This window comes from Ovis aries, chromosome 14 (assembly GCF_016772045.2).
Source record: "Ovis aries strain OAR_USU_Benz2616 breed Rambouillet chromosome 14, ARS-UI_Ramb_v3.0, whole genome shotgun sequence".
NCBI classification, from domain to species: domain Eukaryota; kingdom Metazoa; phylum Chordata; class Mammalia; order Artiodactyla; family Bovidae; genus Ovis; species Ovis aries.
The window spans coordinates 48,842,607-48,864,584 of record NC_056067.1 but is presented as its reverse complement, the minus strand read 5'-3'; the positions used below and the strand labels follow the sequence as shown (position 1 = coordinate 48,864,584).

General features: G+C 49.9%; 1 protein-coding gene and 1 long non-coding RNA gene across 3 annotated transcripts in view; one reads left to right on the top strand and one right to left on the bottom strand.

Annotated features, from left to right (window-relative positions):
• Window positions 1-6,183: 6,183 nt before the first annotated feature.
• LOC132657690 (uncharacterized) lies at window positions 6,184-9,711 on the bottom strand. Its single transcript, XR_009596204.1, has 2 exons — window positions 8,929-9,711; window positions 6,184-8,287 (listed from the first exon to the last, which is right to left on the bottom strand). It is a non-coding gene; the product is annotated as an uncharacterized LOC132657690 (long non-coding RNA).
• A 543-nt stretch (window positions 9,712-10,254) lies between these two features.
• Window positions 10,255-21,978, top strand: part of FCGBP (Fc gamma binding protein) — a 40,475-nt gene continuing 28,751 nt past the window's right edge. The window contains exons 1-5 of one of the 2 annotated variants that reach the window (XM_027978334.3): window positions 10,255-10,633; window positions 12,055-13,302; window positions 15,431-15,777; window positions 18,390-18,960; window positions 20,912-21,516. In XM_027978334.3, coding sequence (XP_027834135.2) covers window positions 10,579-10,633; window positions 12,055-13,302; window positions 15,431-15,777; window positions 18,390-18,960; window positions 20,912-21,516 — 2,826 coding nt within the window. In that variant the 5' untranslated portion in view covers window positions 10,255-10,578. The remainder of the gene's footprint in view (window positions 10,634-12,054; window positions 13,303-15,430; window positions 15,778-18,389; window positions 18,961-20,911; window positions 21,517-21,978) is intronic. The other variant, XM_027978335.2, reaches the window with a different exon arrangement.

Genomic DNA, 21,978 nt, shown 5'->3' with positions numbered 1-21,978 from the left:
ATTCTTATTTCCCATCCCCAGAATATTTCTGAAAAAAAAATTAAATACTGGTGAAATAAATCCAAGAAAATCTATATAAATGGGAAAAAGAATGTTTATGTTGCTGCTTTTTAAATCTTTGTCTTATTAGCCCGCCAGGCTCTTCTGTCCATGGGATTCTCCAGGCAAGAATACTGGAGTGGAGTGCCATGCCCTCCTCCAGGGGACCTTCTCAACCCAGGGAGTGAACCCACATCTCTTATGTCTCACCGCATTGGCAGGCAGGTTCTTTACCACTAGCACCACCTGGGAAGCCCAAAAATGTTTTTGGATTAGATGAATTCAACACAGGGGAAAAAAAAAAAAAAAAAAGGCCAGTCACAAAATGTTATAGATTGATGAAATGAACCACATTAAAATTAAGAATTTTTCATTATTAAAAAAGTGAAAGTGATAAGAGAGAATTCCTTGGCAGTCCAGTGGTTGGGACCTGGTGGTTTCACTGCTGTGGGTTCAATCCCTGGTCAGGGAACTAAGATCCCCCAAGCCATGTGGTTTGAGCAAAAAAAAAGAAAAAGATAAATTTTGAAAAGGTAAATCACAGAGTGGGAGAAAAAAAGCAAATTATATAACCAATAATTGACTTGTACCCAGAACATATAAATAATTCATACAGATCAATAAGAAAAAAGACACCTAATTTTAAAAAATGGGCAGACTTGAACAAGCACATCACTAAAATCACCAATTGCAAAGAGATTCTAATTGCCAATAACTATGTGAATAGTTCTCAACCTCATTAAAAGAACAAAGAAATGCACATTAAAACCACAACCCAACATCACTACACCTCTAGAACGGCTAAAATTATAAAGTCTAACAAGGCCAAATATTGGTGACGCTAAGGAGCAACCAGACCAGTCATTTATGGGAGTTGAAACTGAAACACGTTTGGTAGCATCTACTAAAGCTGAGCCCAGTGACCCAGCAATGACCATTGGGAACTCCACAGCACATCCCAACAGAAACTGCACTGGTGTCAAAAGATAGAATTCATTAGCCCAAAGTGGAAACAGTAGAATGGGGGAACATGTAGTGATTTTTAAACAAGCAACTATCATATGGCAATGAAAATGAACTACAGTTATGTACATAGGATAATACTGAATGCAGGAAGCCAGACACAGAACAATATGGACATTTCATTTGTGTAAAGTTCAAAAACAGAGTCCACTGGTGAAGACTCCGAGCTCCCAATGCAGGGGTTTCGGGTTCCATCCCTGGTTGGGGAACTAAGATACCGCATGCCTTATGGCTTGGCCAAAAAAGAAAAGGAAAAAAAAAAAAACAAAAAACCAGCAAGCTAAACAATCTGTGGTGTTTGAAGTCATAACAGCGACTCCTTATGATCCCTGGGTCAGGAAGATCCCCTGGAGAAGGGGATGACTACCCACTCCAGTATTCTTGCCTGGAGAATCCCAGGAGCAGAGGAGCCTGGCAGGCTACAGTCCATAGGGTCGTACAGAGTCAGACACAACCGAGCGACTGCATGCAAGCATGGCAAGTAGAGAGTGGGTAGTGATTAGAAAGGAAAATTCAGAAGGCTCTGGACTACTGAAAATATTCTTTCTTGACCTGGTTGTGGGTTACAGGGATGTATTCATTTTTAAATAATTCAATGAGCTGCATACATTTATGATTTGTGCATTTACCATATGTGTATTCTATTTCAAGAGAACATTAAAAATATTCCCATGAATCAAATTAGAATGGTTTCTACAAGGGGACCAGGAATAGAAAATGGGTATAAAAGAGAATAGATAGGTAGGTAGGTATGGGTGGCAGATAGAGTTTTCTAGAGTTTTATCCTGTCTAATATAGATATAGTTACAGGTGGTTATTTAAATTTAATTTTAAATGGATTACTTAAAAATTCATTTCCTCCATTACATTAGTCACATTTCAAGAGCTCAATAGAGGAACTTCCCTGGTGACCCAGTGGCTAAGACTTCGAGCTCCCAATGCAGGGGGCCCAGGTTCAATCCCTGGTCAGGGAACTAGACACGCCTGCCACTACTGAGAGTTTGCATTGCTACAACTAAAGATCCCTCATGCCACAGCAAAGATGGAAGATCATGCGTGCAGCAGCTAAGACCCAACACAGCCAAACAAATATATGAACGAAAAAATGTTGAAAAGAGCTCAATATATACATGGAGCTATTGCCTACCACACTGGACAGCCCAAAACACAGAAGTTTCATCATCACAAAAATATTATAAGTGGACACAGATAAGATCTCCTGGAGAGGACTTCCCTGGTAGCTTAGTGGTAAAGAATCTACCTGCCAATGCAGCAGAGGCGAGTTCCATCCCAGGTTTTGGAAAATCCCACGTGCTACGGAGGAACTAAGCCTGTGAGCCACAACTATAGAGCCTGTGCTTTGCAACAAGAAAAGCCACTGCAATGAGAAGCCTGTGCATGGCAACTAGAGAGAAGCCATGACTCCATGAAACTAGAAAAAAAAAAAACAAACCCACATAGCAGTGAAGACCCAAATATAGCCGTAAATATATATATGTGTATATATATATATATATATATATATATATATAAAAGCAAATACATCACTTTCCCAACAAATGTCCATATAGTCAAAGCTATGGTTTTTCCAGTAGTCATGTACGGACTTAGGAATTGGACCATAAAGAGGGCTGAGAGCTGACAAATTGATGCTTTCGAATTGAGGTGCTGGAGAAGACTCCTGGGAGTCCCTTAGACAGCAGGAGATTAAGCCAGTCAATCCTAAAGGGAATCAACCCTGAATATTCATTGGAAGGATTGACATTGAAGCTGCAGTTCTAATACTTTGGTCACCTGATAGGAAGAGCTAACTCACTGGAAAAGACCTTGATGCTGAGAAAGATTGAAGGCAGGAGGAGAAGGGAGTGACAGAGGATGAGATCATTGGATAGTATCACTGACTCAATGGACATGAGTTTGAGCAAACTCCGAGAGATAGTGAAGGACAGAGAAGCCTGGCGTGCTGTAGTCCATGGGGTTGCAAAGAGTCGGACATGACTTAGTGACTGAACAACAAAAAGAAGATCTCCTGGAAAAAAAGAAATAAGCAGAGAGAGAATATGAGGAACACCAATGTTAAAAGAGTTATTGTAGGAAACAGACCAAAGTAACACAAGATCCAGAAGAAAGTGATATGGAAACCAAGGCATTCAAAATTTTTAAGGAGGAAGTGTTTGTGTTACAGAGGAGCTACATTGGAGGGTTTAGCAGAGAGATTTCAACGCACGTGGAAGTCAGATTGTGGTGGGTGGGAGAGACATGGGTGGGGAGGTGCAGAACAGGACCATAGATGCAGCAGGTCTGAAGTTTCAAGAAGGTAAACCAAATAAAGGGAGTTCCTGTAAAGCAAGGAAGCGGATGGCCAGTGCCACGTAGGAGGAATAAAAGAGGTTAGCCTTACCTCGGGTTCTTGGGAAATGACACATGCAGAAAAGGATATCTAGATTCCAGGCCTGGAGTTAGCAGGTAGGATATGATGAAGAGTGGAAGGAACTGCACCGGCAAGATGAAAGTTGCCGGAAGTGGGGCATTAGGGCTTCAGACAGCCCTGCCAAGAGTGTGGACTTGCATTCACAGGGACAGAGAGGCATGGAATGTTCTTGAGCAAAAGAAGAAGAAAGTCAAGTTTGAATCTCAGGGAGCTTAGTGGCAAGATGGAGGAATCCCCAAGGAGGTGTAAAGACCCCTTGTGGGATCCAGAGCATGAAAGAACGAAGTTCAACATTTCCAGCAATTTTGACCTCCTTGATCTGAATGTACTCTGAATTGAGCTGCAGAATAAATTCTCTCCACCTGTGCTCCGGATCTCCAAAACCTAGACAAGCCAGAGGGACCCAGGGGTCTCCGATGGTATGACCGACACAGATCTGCCCCCAACAGAGCCTGTCAGCAGGGAGAGGCCAGAGGCTCAGACACACAAACACCCGCTTGTCTGGGCTCAGCCCAGGACTGCTGGTGCAGGACGGATGTGATTTCACTGACTGCCCCCACAGGTTGTCTCGGGGATCACTGGTGGGGTTTCTGAGAATTTGATAAGACATGGAGTAGGGCATAAGGTGCGTCATAGCATACCCCCCTCCATACACACCTACCACCCTCATACCCCTTGGGCTCTGAGAGGAGGGAGAAGGTCCCAGGGGTGTCACATCCTAAATTGTGGGGACTTTCCACCACTACCTCACTTCTGGGGACTCTGCAGAATGCAGCCATGGATTTGGATGGGGGAAGCCTCCTCTCTGGGTTAACCAGGGCAGACCTCAAGGCTTAGAGATTGATGTGAAGAATCACCTTAGGTCTTAGCCTAATTCTCTGCCCCTCAGACCTTATTTCTCTGGATGTCTCAGGCTAAATGAGGGGTATCTATCTGATATAGAAGATCTGACATCTTTGTTTGCAAATAGCTGTTTCCTCCTCAGGACTCGCAGCAGCCCCTCCTCCCAATCCTTTCCCTCAGGGCCCAGGAAGGCCACCACACAAAGCTCTCATTCCCTGTGCATTCCCTCACCCCTGCCTGTTTCCTGATACCTTTGGCTCTCATGCAGTCTCTTGTTTGCTCACCTCATTTTCCTGGTTGACTTTGGGTTCCAGTCAACTATGAGTCTATCTCTCCATCTGGGAACCTGCCCTGGGTGGGGGCTCTGACAGCTCCCACCCACCCTGGCCGCCTGGACGCCCAGGCCTTGTGATAAGGGAGAAGTCCTGGGGGCAGCAGCTGCTGGGGTGTTGTCTGATAGGACAGCCAGGCTTTGCAGCTGCTGTTCCCAGGGGAGACTCGCCCGCAAACAGTGCTGAGGCTGGGAGGAGGAGAGCAGGGCGTGGGTCAGGCCAGCCCCTCAGGAGGAAGAGACTCCATCTCTGAACACCCACACCTCCTCTCATCTGTCTCTGCCTCTGCTCCCCTAGATGTGACCTAGAACCCTATCTCCCATCCCAGGCAGGTTTTGGGTTGATGGGGGCACCACATCACCCAAAACTTGTTCAGCTAGACCCTTCTCAGGAAACTAAAACAAAACACCTCCCAGAAAACAAACTCTCCAGAAAGCAGAGCCCAGTGTCTACATGGAACCAGGAAACAGTGGCCTGCATTCTTCTTTGCACACAGCTCGAGCCCCTGCATCCCACCTGCTCCCCACCTGGGGCCACACCAGACAAGCCTGCCTCCCCTCAACAGTCCTTGAGAGTTTACAGTGTCCTCTGGCAGACAAATAAGCCCAGTGAGGCTACTTCTGATGTTCCCATTTTGCAGATTAGGTACCCAGGAGACCCTGTGGGTTTGGAGGTGGAGGTATTGTGTCCCACTCCACAGCCCTGGGTCAAGTGCTCAGATTCCTGCCCACCCGATGCCTGACCTCCCCTGCCCCTGCCTCGAGTGACTGGAAACAGGATATGGGTAGCTGGGGGCCAGAGAAGAGCTTGGGGGGGGGTGGCACTGGGGACCCGGATGTGAATCCTTCTCTATTGTTCATGGCAGGAGCCAAAAGGAAAAAAAAGAAAAAGAAATCTAGCCATCGAACCAGCAAACAGGACCAAATACCACTTTCAGCTCCTGCTCCCTGACCTCTGGGATCCCAGGTCCAGGCCCTCAGCACCCTGCTCCCCAGCTGTTTCTCTTGACACCACCCTTCCAGGACTGAAGTCTCTAGCAGACTCCCTAGTCACAGCCGCCAGCTGTTCTCACACCCCTCTCAGGAATCAGGCATGTAGGCTTGCCCTCACCCTTCACAGGCCTCCATGGTGCCCATTCCAGCTGACCCTGGGGTCAGCAGCCTCCTCCAGTGCCAGGATCCAGCCCCGGTGGATCCAGGGTAATTCGAAGGGGAGATGGAAGCGGCGTCCTAGGAAAGAGAGATTAGAAAGGAATAGTGTAGTAGGAAAATTAGTAGAGAAAAAAAAGCTGAATAACTTGGTTTACGTGGAATACCAATAAAACTCCAAGACAAGGAATTTGCACCACCTACGTAGGCCACAGGCGTCTTTCTGTTCTCCCGAAGGAGAGGAGGCACTGAGGCCTCCCCAGTCTGATCTTAGAAGCCCAGGCAAAATTAGCAGGCTTGGCGAGTACCCACGTTCCAGATGGGAATTCAGCCAAAGGGGAAAGAAAGAACGACATGGGGGAATCAGTCTTTCCAGAAACTGATCCGTTTTCTTTATTTTCAGGTTTGCTTATATACCTTTTGTTACACATAGAGACAAATGGAAATTTTAAAGTCACGCGGGGGTCAGCAGTCCTAACCTTTATCAAAATCAGGTGCTTCACATAAATGTATAAGAAAAAGGTCTTAGAGGATTTACATCATCTTCTGGCCATGAGGTCTGCTGACATTTTACGACCCTTTCTTTCTGATAACAGTCAGTTAACCAGAAAACTTATTTTTTCCAAGGGTGTTTTTTCTTAAACCAGGTGCCACCCTCTGAAGGTACCAGATAAAGTTGCATTCCTATAGGGTGAGGGTGTAGTGAGTTACAACTAAGAAAGGAATTAATTTAACCTAAGGTTAACATGATTAATCTTAAATACTTATTTCTCCTATATGCTAGTTATATTCATTATAAGGGCAGGGAATATGGAGACTTAGCAGCAAACATCAACCCAACAAATGAAAACCCTTCACCAATGTTCCCCTTAAGATCTATTTAGTCTTAAGATAGTGATAAAGTTACATTTTTACATAGCAAGGACACAGTGATTTATAACAAAGTATAGTGATCTATAATAAAAGAGAAAATTCATTAACTCAAAAAGTCTAGTATTGCTAACATCAAAAACTACTATATTTCCTTTTCTATATTTCAAATACATTAACATATCCCCAGGTGCCTAAGGATATGGAGGCCTGGCGGCAATCATTGACTCAACAATGAGAAAAGCCCTATGCCAATTAAGATTTTCAAAATACTCCAAACTCTCTGTGCTGTTTATGGCTGAGAGGTAGTAAACAATCATGTGCATAGTGGCAGGAGTGTGGATAATCCTGTCACACAAGCTAGTCTGCCAGCAGAGAGGTTTGACCTGAGAGACCCTTGTCATGCCCAGGAATTTTTATTGACTGGAGCTGCAAGTTTACTTCTTCTACGAGAGAACCGGTGGGGAACAGCCCCCCATAAAGTCAGAGGTGTAGGTGAGAGCATGAAACAGTAAAGTAGGTAGACTCTGGTTTTGGGGGTAGATGCTTGGGAACAGGGGGTTTCCTGAGGCTCAATCTCGCCTTTGTGTATGCCAAAGCCTCCTTTCTCATGACCTTTGCCATGGGTGAAGTTCCTCACACTGGCTCCCAGCATCTCCCCCTTTTTTAATTCTTAAAACAGCCAGAAATTCTCTGCTGAAGAATCCTGACAATACAAGGAAGAATGATTATAAGAAGTAAAATTAGAGCACCAACAGCAGCATAACTGAAGATATTAGACATTATGTTTTTTCCAGAAATAAGGTTAGAGAATGTATGGAAAAAGTCATTAGCAGCTCCAGGGGCAGTAAAATCCAATTGAGTGTTCCAAGGTCTGTATCTGATTGTGAAGTTTCCCTAAGTCTAAACTAATATCTGAGCTATTCCAAACACCTAAAATATGATTTTTCAACATATTGGGCATTTGCACTTGTTGAGTCAATGATATTGCTGCCAAAGTAACAGTAACAGTAATAGTTGTTGTTATTAAAGCTGAATTCCCTAAAATTAGTAAGCTCACAAACCGTTGTCACCTTCGGAGGGTGGATGTGAATGCCACAAAAGAACAAACATTGTACTGAAGAGTTAAGCAAGATGAAAGCATACATTTTTCATTAAGTCCACCTGTATAATTCATTTGTATATTGAGTTTTCCAGAATCATTAGCAAAGAAAAAAACCATAAAGAGAGGGTAGACAAGCTAAAATAGAGTAAATAGAATCATTTTCTGGTCAGAGTTGGCACTGCAGCAGCTGTCAGTCCTGCTGGGATCTCGATGTTTATCTTGCCTCTTCTGCCAGCGGAAGCGGGCGGGCCTCGCTCTGCCCCCCGCTGAACCAGCAGCGGCCAAGTGAGCCCAGACTCTGGCGGGGCTTACCGGCTGGCTGCGAGCATGGCACACTGGGCCCTGGCAGCCAGGCTGGCCCCGCCCACGGCTCCCGGCGCGTGGCTGTTCCCTGTGCGCCGCTGTTCCCTGCGGCAGCGATGGCAGGGGCAGAGGAGTGCCCTTCGATGCAATGGGGGATCAGTCTGTCCGGGATCCAAATTGGCGAATCTGCGTCCTGTGGAAAAATACAAGCACAGCCTTGACCACTAGTTAATAATGGGTCGGGACCTTTCCATTGTCCGGAGAGGAGGTTCTTCCGTTTTACTAATGGCTTTGCATTTAATTGCTCCGGGCACCAATGGCGAAGCATTGCAGTAGTTCTGGCTGAATCAGCATTTAAAATATTTATTACGAAAAGAGCATGTTGCAAGATTTGATGGGGAGAGCTATACTTAAACTCCCCTTCTTTTAGTTTTTGAAATTAACAAAGCATGTGCTGTTCGGGCGCCACTTGCAGAATGCAGCCATGGACTTGGATGGGGGAAGGCTCCTCTCTGGGTTAACCAGGGCAGACCTCAAGACTTAGAGATTGATGTGAAGAATCACCTTAGGTCTTAGCCTAATTCTCTGCCCCTCAGCCCTTATTTCTCTGGATGTCTCAGGCTAAATGAGGGGTATCTATCTGATATAGAAGATTTGACATCTTTGTTTGCAAATAGCTGTTTCCTCTTCAGGACTCGCAGCAGCCCCTCCTCCCAATCCTTTCCCTCAGGACCCAGGAAGGCCACCACACAAAGCTCTCATTCCCTGTGCATTCCCTCACCCCTGCCTGTTTCCTGGTACCTTTGGCTCTCATGCAGTCTCTTGTTTGCTCACCTCATTTTCCCGGTTGACTTTGGGTTCCAGTCAACTCTGAGTCTTTATCTCTCCATCTGGGAACCTGCCCTGGGTGGGGGCTCTGACAGCTCCCACCCACCCTGGCCGCCTGGAGGCCCAGGCCTTGTGATAAGGGAGGAGAAGTTCTGGGAACAGCAGCTGCTGGGGTGTTGTCTGAGAGGACAGCCAGACTTTGCAGCTGCTGTTCCCAGGGGAGACTCGCCCGCAAACAGTGCTGAGGCTGGGAGGAGAGCAGGGTGTGGGTCAGGCCAGCCCCTCAGGAGGAAGAGACTCCATCTCTGAACACCCACACCTCCTCTCATCTGTCTCTGCTTCTGCTCCCCTAGATGTGACCTAGAACCCTATCTCCCATCCCAGGCAGGTTTTGGGTTGATGGGGGCACCACATCACCCAAAACTTGTTCAGCTAGACCCTTCTCAGGAAACTAAAACAAAACACCTCCCAGAAAACAAATTCTCCAGAAAGCAGAGCCCAGTGTCTACATGGAACCAGGAAACAGTGGCCTGCATTCTTCTTTGCACACAGCTCGAGCCCCTGCATCCCACCTGCTCCCCACCTGGGGCCACACCAGACGAGCCTGTCTCCCCCCAGCAGTCCTTGAGAGTTTACAGAGTGTCCTCTGGGAGACAAATAAGCCCAGTGAGGCTACTTCTGATGTTCCCATTTTGCAGATTAGGTACCCAGGAGACCCTGTGGGTTTGGAGGTGGAGGTATTGTGTCCCACTCCACAGCCCTGGGTCAAGTGCTCAGATTCCTGCCCACCCGATGCCTGACCTCCCCTGCCCCTGCCTTGAGTGACTGGAAACAGGATATGGGTAGCTGGGGGCCAGAGAAGAGCTTGGGGGGGGGGGGGAGGGTGTGGCGCTGGGGACCCGGATGTGAATCCTCTATTGTTCATGGCAGGAGCCAAAAGGAAAAAAAAGAAAAAGAAATCTAGCCATCGAACCAGCAAACCGGACCAAATGCCACTTTCAGCTCCTGCTCTCTGACCTCTGGGATCCCAGGTCCAGGCTCTCAGCACCCTGCTCCCCAGCTGTTTCTCTTGAGGACACCACCCTTCCAGGACTGAAGTCTCTAGCAGACTCCCTAGTCACAGCCGCCAGCTGTTCTCACACCCCTCTCAGGAATCAGGCATGTAGGCTTGCCCTCACCCTTCACAGGCCTCCAGGGTACCCATTCCAGCTGACCCTGGGGTTAGCAGCCTCCTCCATGAAGTTGGCACCATCTGCGTGGCAGGTGGCCCAGGGTGTGGTCTGAGGAATCAAGAGACTCCACTATATAGGCCAGCCCAGGAGCCATTACCACAGCTCCAGGAACCTGCAGGTGAGAGAGGCTGAGCCACCTTTAGAAATGGGACATCAGGTCCCCTACCCTTGCTTCTGGCTCCAGGCCTCCCCATCCCACTTGCTACCAGACCCACAGGACATCCAACTCCTGTCTTGCCCTCCCTGCCCAACCCCGAGACCCACCAGATGTCCAACTCCCCCTATACATACGTTGGCCCTTGACCCAGCCCACCTCAGCCTTCCTGGTGCCCAGGTAGCCCTTGTCCAGAGACAAGGCACTTTTGTCCTCTGACAGGGGGACAGATCTGCCTCCCATGACCCCCTCTCTTCTCCCACTGCAGACATGGGTTCCCTGCGGAGCTGGTGGATGCTTTGGGCCGGAGCAACCCTCCTGTGGGGTAAGTTAGACCGAAATCCCATCTATGTCCTGGTTCCAGACTGAAGAACTCTGCCTGCCTGGGTCAGCACCCTCCACTGGAGCCACCTCTGCAAACCCATCTCCCAGTGTGACCTCAGGCTAGCTGAGATTGGGAGAGAGGCCCGTTAAGTCGGGCAGAGAAATGTGGTGAAATTCACCCATCCTCAGTTCTGGAGGGAAGCAGGTAAAAACTTTAGTCCCTGAATTCAAGTAGGTAAGAACTGCTACTTTCTTGGTTTTCGGCAGCTCAACTCAAGTTTTGACTTAGAGCCTCATTCCACTGAGGTGATGGAAAATTTCACTAACATCATTTTTGGGGGTCTTGGTGCCTAATTCTCTAGGGCTTTGCCAGGACTAGAGTCTTACATAAAGCCAAAGTTTGGGGGACGGATGGGACATCTGGGGCCTCTAGTTACCAGTCAATATCTATTTAGGTTACTCTAGTTACATTCATCCCCCTGATCCCCTGGCCCTGCAGGACATTGGGATGTTCTTCAAGGCTCCCCTTATTCAGCAGACTGTCCCTCTGTAACCCCCCACAACACTCTCTAAGACCCCATAGAATGATCTCTCTCTTCCTCTCCCCCTCTCCTCTCAGCCCTGGAGGATCTCTTCCTTGATGGAGGTGTTGAAAAGTGCCCACTCCTCTCTATTGTGAGGAGACATTTTGTCTGTACTCTCATAATCCCCTTTTACCCTTTATACACATGCTTCATCCTGTGAAGACAGAAATCACAAACTGGCACCTGAGGTTGGGCCCCACAGTGCAATATTTGTTTTATTTGTTTGGCTACACTGGGTCTTCCTTGCAGCAAGTGGGATCTCTAGTTGCAGCACTTGAACCTTTAGTTCCAGCATATGGAATCTAGGTCCCTGACTAGGGACTGAACCCAGGCTCCGTGAACTGAAAGCTTGGAGTCTTAGCCGCCAGGGACGTCCCCAGGCTGCTTGCTTAAAACAATTTTGGATTGGAAATTTCACACGGAAATTCAACTCTCCAATTTCTCTTGAAAAATGGTAGGATCTGACATTTTTAAGGGAGAACCTATAAGACATCATGATCACAACAGATTCAAGCCAGTAGCAATGCGTATGGCATATGAATGCTCTAGCCACACAGTCTGCCCCTTCTGTTTCACACATTTATGTCTCTTGTTGGGTCCATCAGCATTTGAGCCTGAGCGCCCTGTCTGAAGTGTTCAGGCTTCTGGAAGGCAAAAGCCAAAAATGTGGTAGGTGACCACTGCATGACTAAGGGGAAAGGAGAGAGAAGAAGAGAAAACAGAAACTCATGTTAGTATTTCAACCTGTGAGCCAGGCACAGGGCAGGAGGCTGCTTCTCTGACAGGGGTAGGGGGGATTGGATAAAGCAAGACCCACGACTGCATTTTCTCACCTCAGGGTTGACCCAGGAGGCCTCAGTGGACCCCCAGAGCAGCGGGGGTGAGGAATTCCTCACGGCCTTCCTGCAGAACTATAATCAGAAGTACAGCAAGGCCTATCTCTGCCTGCTCCTCTCCAGTCTGTCGGACAGCCTCACCTCAGTCTCCATCCTCAGCCGGGCAGATGGCACCACACAGAAGGTCACTGTCAGGCCAGGGCAGTCAGTCTTGGTCAACATCAGCGCCAAGGCTGAGATGGTCGGCAGCAATACCTTCCAGCATGCGGTGGTGGTCCGCGCTGACCGTGCCATCTCAGTGCAGGCGGTAAACGCTAAGCCCTACACGGCGGATGTGACACTGCTGAGGCCTGTCCACGCTCTGGGCACTGAGTACTTTGTGCTCACGCCCTCCAGCCCTTCATCCAGGAACCTCAAGGAGTTTGCTGTGGTGGCGGGTGCGGCTGGTGCCTCTGTCAGTATACAGCTGAAGGGGTCGGTGACATTCAAGGGCAAGTCCTACGCAGCGGGTCATGTCCTGAGTGTGACCCTGGACCCCTACCAGGTGGCCCAGGTACAGAGCACAGCTAACCTCTCGGGGTCAAAGGTCACTGCCAGCAGCCCCGTGGCTGTCCTCTCCGGCCACAGCTGTGCCCAGAAAAACTCGAACTGCAACCATGTGGTAGAGCAGCTGCTACCCACATCTGCCTGGGGCACCCGCTACGTGGTGCCCCCTCTGTCCTTCCACAGCCAGCACGATGTGGTCTACGTCATGGCCAGCCAGGCCACAAAGCTGACCTACCACCTGGGGGGCACCACTCGCTCCCAGCGGCTCCAGGCAGGCAAGGTGGCAAAGTTTGAGATCCAGCAGTCCCGGCCACTCTACCTGTCTGCAGACGTGGGCATCCAAGTCCTGATGTTTGGTGCGGGTACCACCAAAGACGGAGAGACCTATGACCCCCACCTGGTCCTGATCCCAGACGTGGCGGCCTACTGCCCTGCCTACGTGGTGAGGAGCGTGCCAGGCTCTAAGGGTGTGGCCCTGGTGGTGGCACCAACCAAGGCTGCTGACGAGCTGACCATGGATGGGCAGAGGCTAGGGGCCAAACTCTCCTGGACCGCTGTGCCAGGCAGTGAGTTCTCATATGCCGAATTGGACTTTGGCACAACTGACAGTGTCCATGTGGCCGAGGCCTCTACCAGCTTTGGGCTGCTCATCTTCGGGCTAGACCAAGACGTGAGCTTCGGGACAGCAGCTGCCTGTGGCCGGAGTGAGTGACAAAAAACGACCTCTGACTCTGTCCATATGGTAACCCCTTTGCCAACTCTCCTGCCTTTTCCCCTTTCCCATCCTCTCTGTGCTCATCTGTGGTTTCTGGGTCAGCTGGGCTGCCTCCCACTTACCTGAATCCTCCCTGCCATCCTTCCTTTCCTTAAGCCTTCTCAGGCCCTCCCTGTCCTCTTCCCACCACCCTACCACAGAAGCAATTCTCTAAATGTTTAGCAACTGGCACAAGCCAGGGTCCCAACCAGTCTGCAGAGATACCAGACACAGCTCTGCAGCAGGGTTCTAGAAGCCCACACGGTGTCTGGCATCAGCCCTTTGTCTATTGCTTTTGTGGAGAGAGGGGGTCTGGGGAGAGCCAGGGTGCCAAGAGGAAGGGATCTTTAGGGGCTGGGATCAGGTCAGCAGTTTCTTACCAACCAGCTTGAAAATATTTTGTTATTCTAGCAACTGATAGACAGCTATGTGTGTGTTCAGTCACTCGGTCATGCCTGACTCTTTGCAACCCCATGGATTTTCCTGACAGGAATACTGGAGTGGGTTGCCATTTCCTCCTTCTCCAGGGGATCTTCCTGACCCAGGGACTGAACCCTCGTCTCCAGCATCTCGTGCATTGGCAGGTGGATTCTTCGCCTCTGAGCCCCTCTGGGAAGCTACAACTATACCAGTTACTAACTCCCTCCCTCACACACACACCTCATATATGAATGCCAAACTCAGGAGGTCTAAAAGTATTAATATAATAATGATGGATACCATGGGGGGAGTATTTCTCAAAATACTGGGGACCACTCTAGGGGCCTTGTATGTGTTAACATAGTTCATTTCTAGGACCTGGCCCTGTGTGTGCTTGGGGGCCCAGCCTGTCGAGGAGTGGCCACCAGGCAGTGCAGCGTTTGAGGGCGTGGATGCTGAAGCCAGACTTCCCAGGTTCAGATCCCACCTCTGCCTGTGTGACCTGGGGCTTGTGACTTCACTTCTGTGGGCCTGTTTCCACATCTGCAAAGTGGGAAGAATGCCTGCACCCCTCACGGGATTGTGAAGTGACAGTGCGATAAGTTAACACCGGTGGAGCCTTTAGTGGGTATTGGGCTAGTGAGCAGGGCCATGTAAGGGTGAGCCATTATTGTGAGCAGTCAGAAGGCAAGAGCTTTTGAAGACCAGGGGGCAGGGTTGGAAGAGCTGCTTCTTCCTGTGTAGGCCCCCAACCTGAAGCAAGGATCCTAGACACGGGTTCCTAGCGCTCCTGTCCACCCTCCAGGGCCTGGAAGCCACTCAGCTGCAAAGGGCCACCTTGGGCTTGACTGGTAACAGGGAAAAGATAGGTGAATGTTTATAACAGATAATAACCTCATTAACACCTGGGATCAGTTCCAAATCCTAACTTATGTTTTAGCTTATTTAAACCTGGCCACTCTCCCCTCCCCAACTGTCCCCGTGAAGAAGGTATTACTATCACCCCCATGTCACAAGTGAGGAAACTGAGGCACAGAGAATTTTAAATTACTTCCTAGTGTCATACAGGTAATTAGTTGTGCCGAGATTCGAACATAGGCAAACTAACTCTGCCATTTCCATTCTGTTGAACAGTTTCTGTTTTCCATTTTCTATCTTTATTTTATTTTTATTTTTTGGCCACACCTCACAGCATGTGGGACTTTAGTTCCCCGACCAGGGATCAAACCTGAATCCCCTGCTTTGGAAGAAAGGAGTCTTAACCACTGGACCACCAGGGAAGTCCCCACTTTCTATCTTTAAAAAAGGATCCCTTAGTCTTTTACCCTGAGTGGGAAGGTGGTGGGGGGGGGGGGGGCGGGGGGAGAGAGAAAAAGCAAAAATGAAGGTCTTTCCGTGATTGTCCCTGCCCCTGGCTCTTCACCACCTTCCAGTTCCTTGGGGCTGAGCCATATTAAACTGGGGAACCACCAAACCTAGGAACAATCAAGCCTGAGCTGCTCTCTCCCTGTGAGATTCCAGACTTCAGTCTTCCCACTTCTTGAATGGGCGGCTGGGAGTCAACCACCCAAACTCCCCAGGGCGGGAGAACTCCAGGATTCCCACTGGGGTGGACACTCCTGATTCTTTCTCTGTGGCCATCCCCCTTCCCTCCCCAGCCCAGCGGACGCTGGAGAAGACCCCCTGTGAAGGCAAGCAGTGCGCTGCCAGGCAGCTCTGCAAGGTGGTAAATGGGCAGGCCAGGTGCATGGCCTCCGTGGCTACCTGCCGTGCCCAGGGTGACCCCCATTACACCACCTTCGACGGCCGCTACTACGACATGATGGGCACGTGCTTGTACTCACTGGTGGAGCTGCAGAGTGACGATGACAGCCTGCCTGCCTTCAGTGTCGACGCCAAGAACGAGCACCGAGGCAGCCGCCGTGTCTCTTACGTGGGCTTGGTGACCGTGCGCGCCTACAGCCATGCAGTGTCACTGGCCCGTGGGGAAGTTGGCTTCGCCCGGGTAAGGATCCAGAGGAGGCATCAGAGTTTAATACCCAGGAGCCGCCTGCCAGTCAGATGGAGAAGGCAATGTCTGGGTGTCAGACCCCCAGACCCAAGCTCTTTGCCATGGGGTGGAGGGTGCAGAGAAGTGGGCCAAGGGTGTGGGGGCTGGGGAAGCGGGATTTGAAAATCAGTGGCAGAAGCTTAACTCCTTTTGTTCAGCAATTCGATTTCTAAAAGTTTTAAGAATGCTCAGAGATATGGTTAGAAAAACAGGTTTATACCAATGTGTTTATATTATTATATCAAAAAGGCAATGAGGGTGGGGGAGAGAAAGAAGACAAATATCCAACAATGGGAATTTCTTACGTGACAAAACCCTAAAATTTTAGTGAGTACCTACTATGTGCTGGGTTTGTTTCTTCGCACTTTCTATTGCATTAAGGGATTTAATGCTAACAGCAATCTATGGAGGTAGGCACTATTAACACTTTTTGATGAGGAAACTGAGGTCCAGGGCAATGAATGACTACTCAAGGGCTTCAGGCTAGTAAGAGATGGAGCTGGGAACACCAGCAGGGTGGCTCCCAAGCCTCCACCTTAACCTCTAGGCTATTCTGCCTCTGGTAAATGGATCGCTCCTCAGCCAATATAAATAACAGCAATCTAATAATAGGAAAATAAATGAGTAGTGATTTTTTTCCTACTGTATTGCTATGAACATGCTTAAACATCCAGAAAGATTGAAATCATTGTACAGTGAACACTCATTTGCCAGTTGCCTAGATTCTAAACATTTTACTCCTCTTAGTTCATCATGCATCTATCATCTGCCTACCCCTGTCCACTCAACAATCCCTCTTTTTATTCACTAAATTTTTAAAATTATTTTTAATTGAAGGATAATTGCTTTACAATGTTGTGTTGGCTTCTGCTGTATAACATGACAAATCAGTCAAAACTATATGTCTATGTATATATACATAGACAATTGTATACATAATCCCTCCCCCTCCCCTTTCACCGCTGCCCCCACAATCCCACCCCTCTAGGCCATCACAGAGCGCCAGGCTGGGCTCCCTGTGCTACACAGCAGCTTCTTACCAGCTGCCTGTTTCGCATGCAAAGAGTTGCCTCATTGGAAAAGACTCTGATGCTGGGAGGGATTGGGGGCAGGAGGAGAAGGGGACGACAGAGGATGAGATGGCTGGATGGCATCACTGACTCGATGGACGTGAGTCTGAGTGAACTTCGGGAGTTGGTGATGGACAGGGAGGCCTGGCGTGCTGCGATTCATGGGGTCGCAAAGACTCGGGCACGACTGAGCGGCTGAACTGAACTGAGTATATATAGGTCAATGATACTTTCTCAGTTGATCCCACCCTCCCTTCCCCCACTGTGCCCACAAGTCTGTTCTCTATGTCTGTTATCTCCATTCCTTCACTGCAATTAGGTTCATCCGTACTGTTTTTCCAGATTCCATATATATGCTTTAATATATTATATTTGTTTTTCTTGACTTACTTCACTCTGTATAACAGGCTCCAGGTTCATCCTTCTCACTACAACTGACTCAGATTTGTTCTTTTGCACTTGAAAGTAAGTTCTAGACATCAACACACTTCATCCCTAGAGAGTTCAACATGTATACCATTAACTAGAATATAATATTTTTACATTTTTGTTTACCTTTGAGATAAAATTTAAACATAATGAAATCTACGCATCTTAAGTAGACGGTACACTGAGTTTTGATAAATGTGCACATCTAAGTTCTGTCAAGGTATATAATGTTTTCAACCTTCTGAAAAATTCCCTCATGTCCCTTCTCAAACAATGGCCAACCCATGCTTGCAGGCAACCGTAGTTCTAACTTTTCTCCACCAGAGGTTACTTTTGCTGGTTCAAGACCTTGATAGTGACGGAATCAGCCAGTGCAAGAAGCCTTTTGTGGAAGGCTTCTTTAAGCTCAGCATAATAGTTTCAAAGTTCTTCCCTGTTGCTACAGTTAGTTTTCTAATAGATAAAGCATTCACAGCTCAAAACAAGACTACTTTACCCCCATCTCCACCTGCTTTCCCCTGCTCCCCACAGGTAATGACTTTTACTGATTTCTTGAGTGTTCATCTAGGGTTTCTTTATGCCAATACAAGTAAATATAGACATACATTCTTACCTCCCCCCTTTGTTAGCAAACAGTGCTGTACGTGGGCTCTGGTCTGCACTTGACTTTTTCCCCTGAACAGTGCATTCTGGAGCTGTTTCCTTATCAGTGGGGAGGGAGCCTCCTTTTTCCTTTCTATAGCTGCACAGCCTGCCATTGGCTGAATTCATCATGGTTCCTTTAGCTCAGGCCCCTGTGATTGGATGCTGTGTTCATGATGGCGAGCCGTACTACCCTGAATATTCTTTTTTTAAAGTTATAGTTTTTAATGGAGATCTCTTTTATAAAATTTATTAATTTGGGGCCAAGGAAAGGGCAGGAGCAAAGATCCTGAAGCTTGATGGGTGGCACTAACAGGAGCGAGGAATCCCCATGTGGCTAGAGGAGGGACACGCGTGGCGGGAGATGAGGGGCTGAAGGCCAGACCACATGGGGATCTGACCCTCCCCTCCTCATTCCCTCTGCAGATAGACAACCAGCGCTCACGCCTGCCTGCCTCCCTGAATGAGGGACGCCTGCGAGTGTACCAGAGCGGGACACGGGCCGTGGTGGAGCTGGATTTTGGGCTGGTGGTCAGCTACGACTGGGATGCCCAGCTGGCACTCAGCCTGCCTGCACGCTTTCAGGGCCAGGTGCGCGGACTGTGTGGCAACTATAATGGTGACCCCACTGATGACTTCCTTACACCTGACTCAGAGCAGGCTCCCGATGCTGTGGAGTTTGCCAGCAGCTGGAAGCTGGATGACGGGGACTACCTCTGTGAGGATGGCTGCCAAGAAAACTGTCCTGCCTGCACCACAGACCAGGCCCAGCTCTATGAGGGCAGTCGTTTCTGTGGCATGCTGACCCAGCTCAATGGCCCCTTCGCTGTCTGTCATGAGGCCCTGGACCCCCAGCCCTTCCTGCAGGAATGCGTGTATGACCTGTGTGTGGTCAACGGGGACCGAGCCAGCCTGTGCCGCGGCCTCAGTGCCTACACCCAGGCCTGTCTGGAGCTTGGCATCTCTGTCGGGAACTGGAGGTCGTCAGCCAACTGCCGTGAGTAATACCCTGGTGGGGGCTGGGAGCATGTGGTAGGAGGCCGGGGTGCCTCCTGCATCTGAGCATTGACTGTGGTCCAGCCTGGAACTGGATGATGCTGGGGACACAGCAATGGCCAGATGGCCAGGCTCTGCCCACAGCGAGCCTAAAGTTGAAGCAGATATGTCACTAGACAGTGATGGTCCAGAGTGGTCAGGGCTGGGATGAGGGAAGTTCAGAGGGGCTATGCGAGACCAGAGAAGCTTCCTGACTCAGCCTGTGGGGTGAAGGAGGCTCTCCTAGAGAAAGGGATGCCCAGTCTGAAGCCTGTAGAAAGGATTAGAACTAGATGGGAAAGCAAGGGGCAAGAAATGGGCTCCAAGCTGAGAGAAGGCCATGTACAAAGGCTTGGCATGAGGTGTCCCAAAGCAGACATGTGACTATCACTTCACTTATAACCCTTCCATGACTCCCCGACATCTTCTGGATAAAGTCCAAGCTCCATAGCCAGGTATCCATTCACTGAATCATTCGTTCACTTATATATCCATTCATTCATTCATGCATCCCCTAAACCCCTATCTGGCTCCACCCCTGTGTTGGTGATGGGCATAGTGGGGACCAACACACACTTGTCTCTGTCATCGTGAGGCTCCCAGAGAAATGTTTGGGAGACAGAAAGCCCAGGGCAGGAAGGAGGAGAAGGCTTCCAGGTTCAGGACTTGAGACAGGGACTCTGGAGAAGTAAGTCTGAGGGAGACACTGGGGCCACTGGGGTTTGTCTTGGTCACTCCTGTGTCCTCACTGCCCAGTAAACACCACCATCACCACCAGCACAACCACCACCACTGAGTTTCCCAACGCCTGGTGCAAAAGAGGAACCAGTGCATTCATTTATCTCCCTATTAGTTTTCACAGCACTTCCTGGGCATCTCTTGTGGGCCAGGCCCTGTCCTTGGTGCTGGAGATTCCACCATGTTTGAGACAGATCAGGTCCCCACTCTCACAGAATTTATAGTCCTAGCGGGGGAGACAGACAGTAAGCCATAAACTGGAATATCTTCAGAGAGCAAAAGAAACAGAGTTCATGGGATAAGACTAAATGGGAGGCTCAGGAAGAGAGTTCTCAGGGAAGACCTTTGTGAGGGGGTGCCTTTCGATCAGAGACCAGGATTAGGCAACAGAGTGAGTTAGCAATGATGCTCTGTATGGGATGTCTCTACATAGAGGAGACTATTATTATCCCATTCTACTGATGGGGAAACTGAGGCACAGAGGTTGGAGGTGTCTGCTTATAATCACACAGCTAAGAAGGGGAGAGCTGGGATTTGAATCCAGGCCATCTGTGTTCCAGGAGCCTTCTCTTAACTGCATGCCTTCAATGAGGAAAGGCTAATACAGTACAGGCAGAGGGGAAAAGGAGAGGGGGGAGTGTGGGGACCCGAGAGGAGGCCACCGTGCGGGGTGGAGAGAGCCAGAGGCAGACTGAAAGGAGGAGATGAGGACAAGGAGGTGAGGGGGGCAGACCGTTTAACCTGGGGAGGACTCTGGCTTTTAACCTGAGCAAGAGGGAGCCACCAGAGGGCTCTGAGCAGGACAGGGGACTCACGTGTTCACAGATCCCTCTGGCTGCAGGTGAGGAACAGGATGAGATGTAGGATGGGAGCAGCCGTGAGACCAGGCAGGAGGCTGCTGGAGCTGACAGCACCAGGGTGGGGGACTGTGGTACATGGAGAAAGGTCAGATTCCGGATAGCTCCTGAAGATGGAGCTCACAGGGTTTGCGGACAGCTTGGTTGTTCGGCGGATAAAGGGGAGGGAATCAACTACATCTCAGGTTTGGGGCCTGCGCACCCAGAAGGATGGACGTGCCATTAACTAAGATGGGGAGCCGCGGGTACGCAGTGGCTTGGGGAGGGAGGACCTAGCACGTTCCCACAGGCCTGACTCACTCTCCGTTGTCCCCGCAGCCCTGTCCTGCCCAGTCAACAGCCGCTACGAGCTCTGCGCCCCGGCCTGCCAAGCCTCCTGCAACCCTGACGCGGTGCCGTCCAACTGCTCAGCGCGCCAGTGCGTGGAGGGCTGCGTGTGCCTCGAGGGCTTCGTGGAGAGCGGTGGCGCCTGTGTGGCGGCCTCGTCCTGCGGCTGCATCTACAAGGGCCGCCCACTCGCGCCTGGCCAGGAGGTGTGGGCCGACAACACTTGCCAGCGGCGCTGCACCTGCGATGCCACCACCGGCCAGGTGCGCTGCAGCGACACGCAGGGCTGCCCAACGGGCGAGCGCTGCCTCGTCCAGAACGGCCTCCGGGGTTGTTACCCCGACCGCTTCGGAACCTGCGAGGGGTCCGGGGACCCGCACTACGTGAGCTTCGATGGCCGACGCTTCGACTTCATGGGCACCTGCACGTACCTGCTGGCCGGCTCGTGCGGCCAGGCCTCAGGGCTGCAAACCTTCCGGGTGCTGGTGGAAAACGAGCATCGGGGCAGCCAGACCGTGAGCTACACGCGCGCTGTGCTGGTCGAGGCCCGCGGCGTGAAGGTGGCGGTGCGCCGGAAGTACCCTGGCCGCGTGCTGGTGAGCGAGGGGCACCGGAGGCGGGCTAGAGGGGCCGGAATCCCCCTTAAAGAGGATGGGTCTGGTGGAGGGTGGGGGTCTGTTAGAAGACCTGGTGCTCAGTAGGTAGGCCTGCCCCCCCTCCAAGCTGGGCAGTGCTGCCTCTTCCTAGCTGGGTGTCTGTCTCTTGGAGCCTCAGTTTTGTCCTCTGACAAATGGGATAATAAGATGGTGCCTCCCCAATGGCTGTTGCTTTATAAGGTGGTTGTGGAGATTTGGCCAGTTGTTATTTGCAGAATGTTTAAAAGAGGCGTTGGCACCCAACAAGTATTCAGTAAATGTTGACTTAATGTTTTATTGCTATGAACCCTCCAAAGGTAAAGATCTGGGCATTCTCTGGAGGACAATTGATATTCAGACAGTGAGGTGACCTGAAAGGTCCGGAACAAAAAGTGTGTTGGCAGGGAGGGGTTGCAAGGTGTG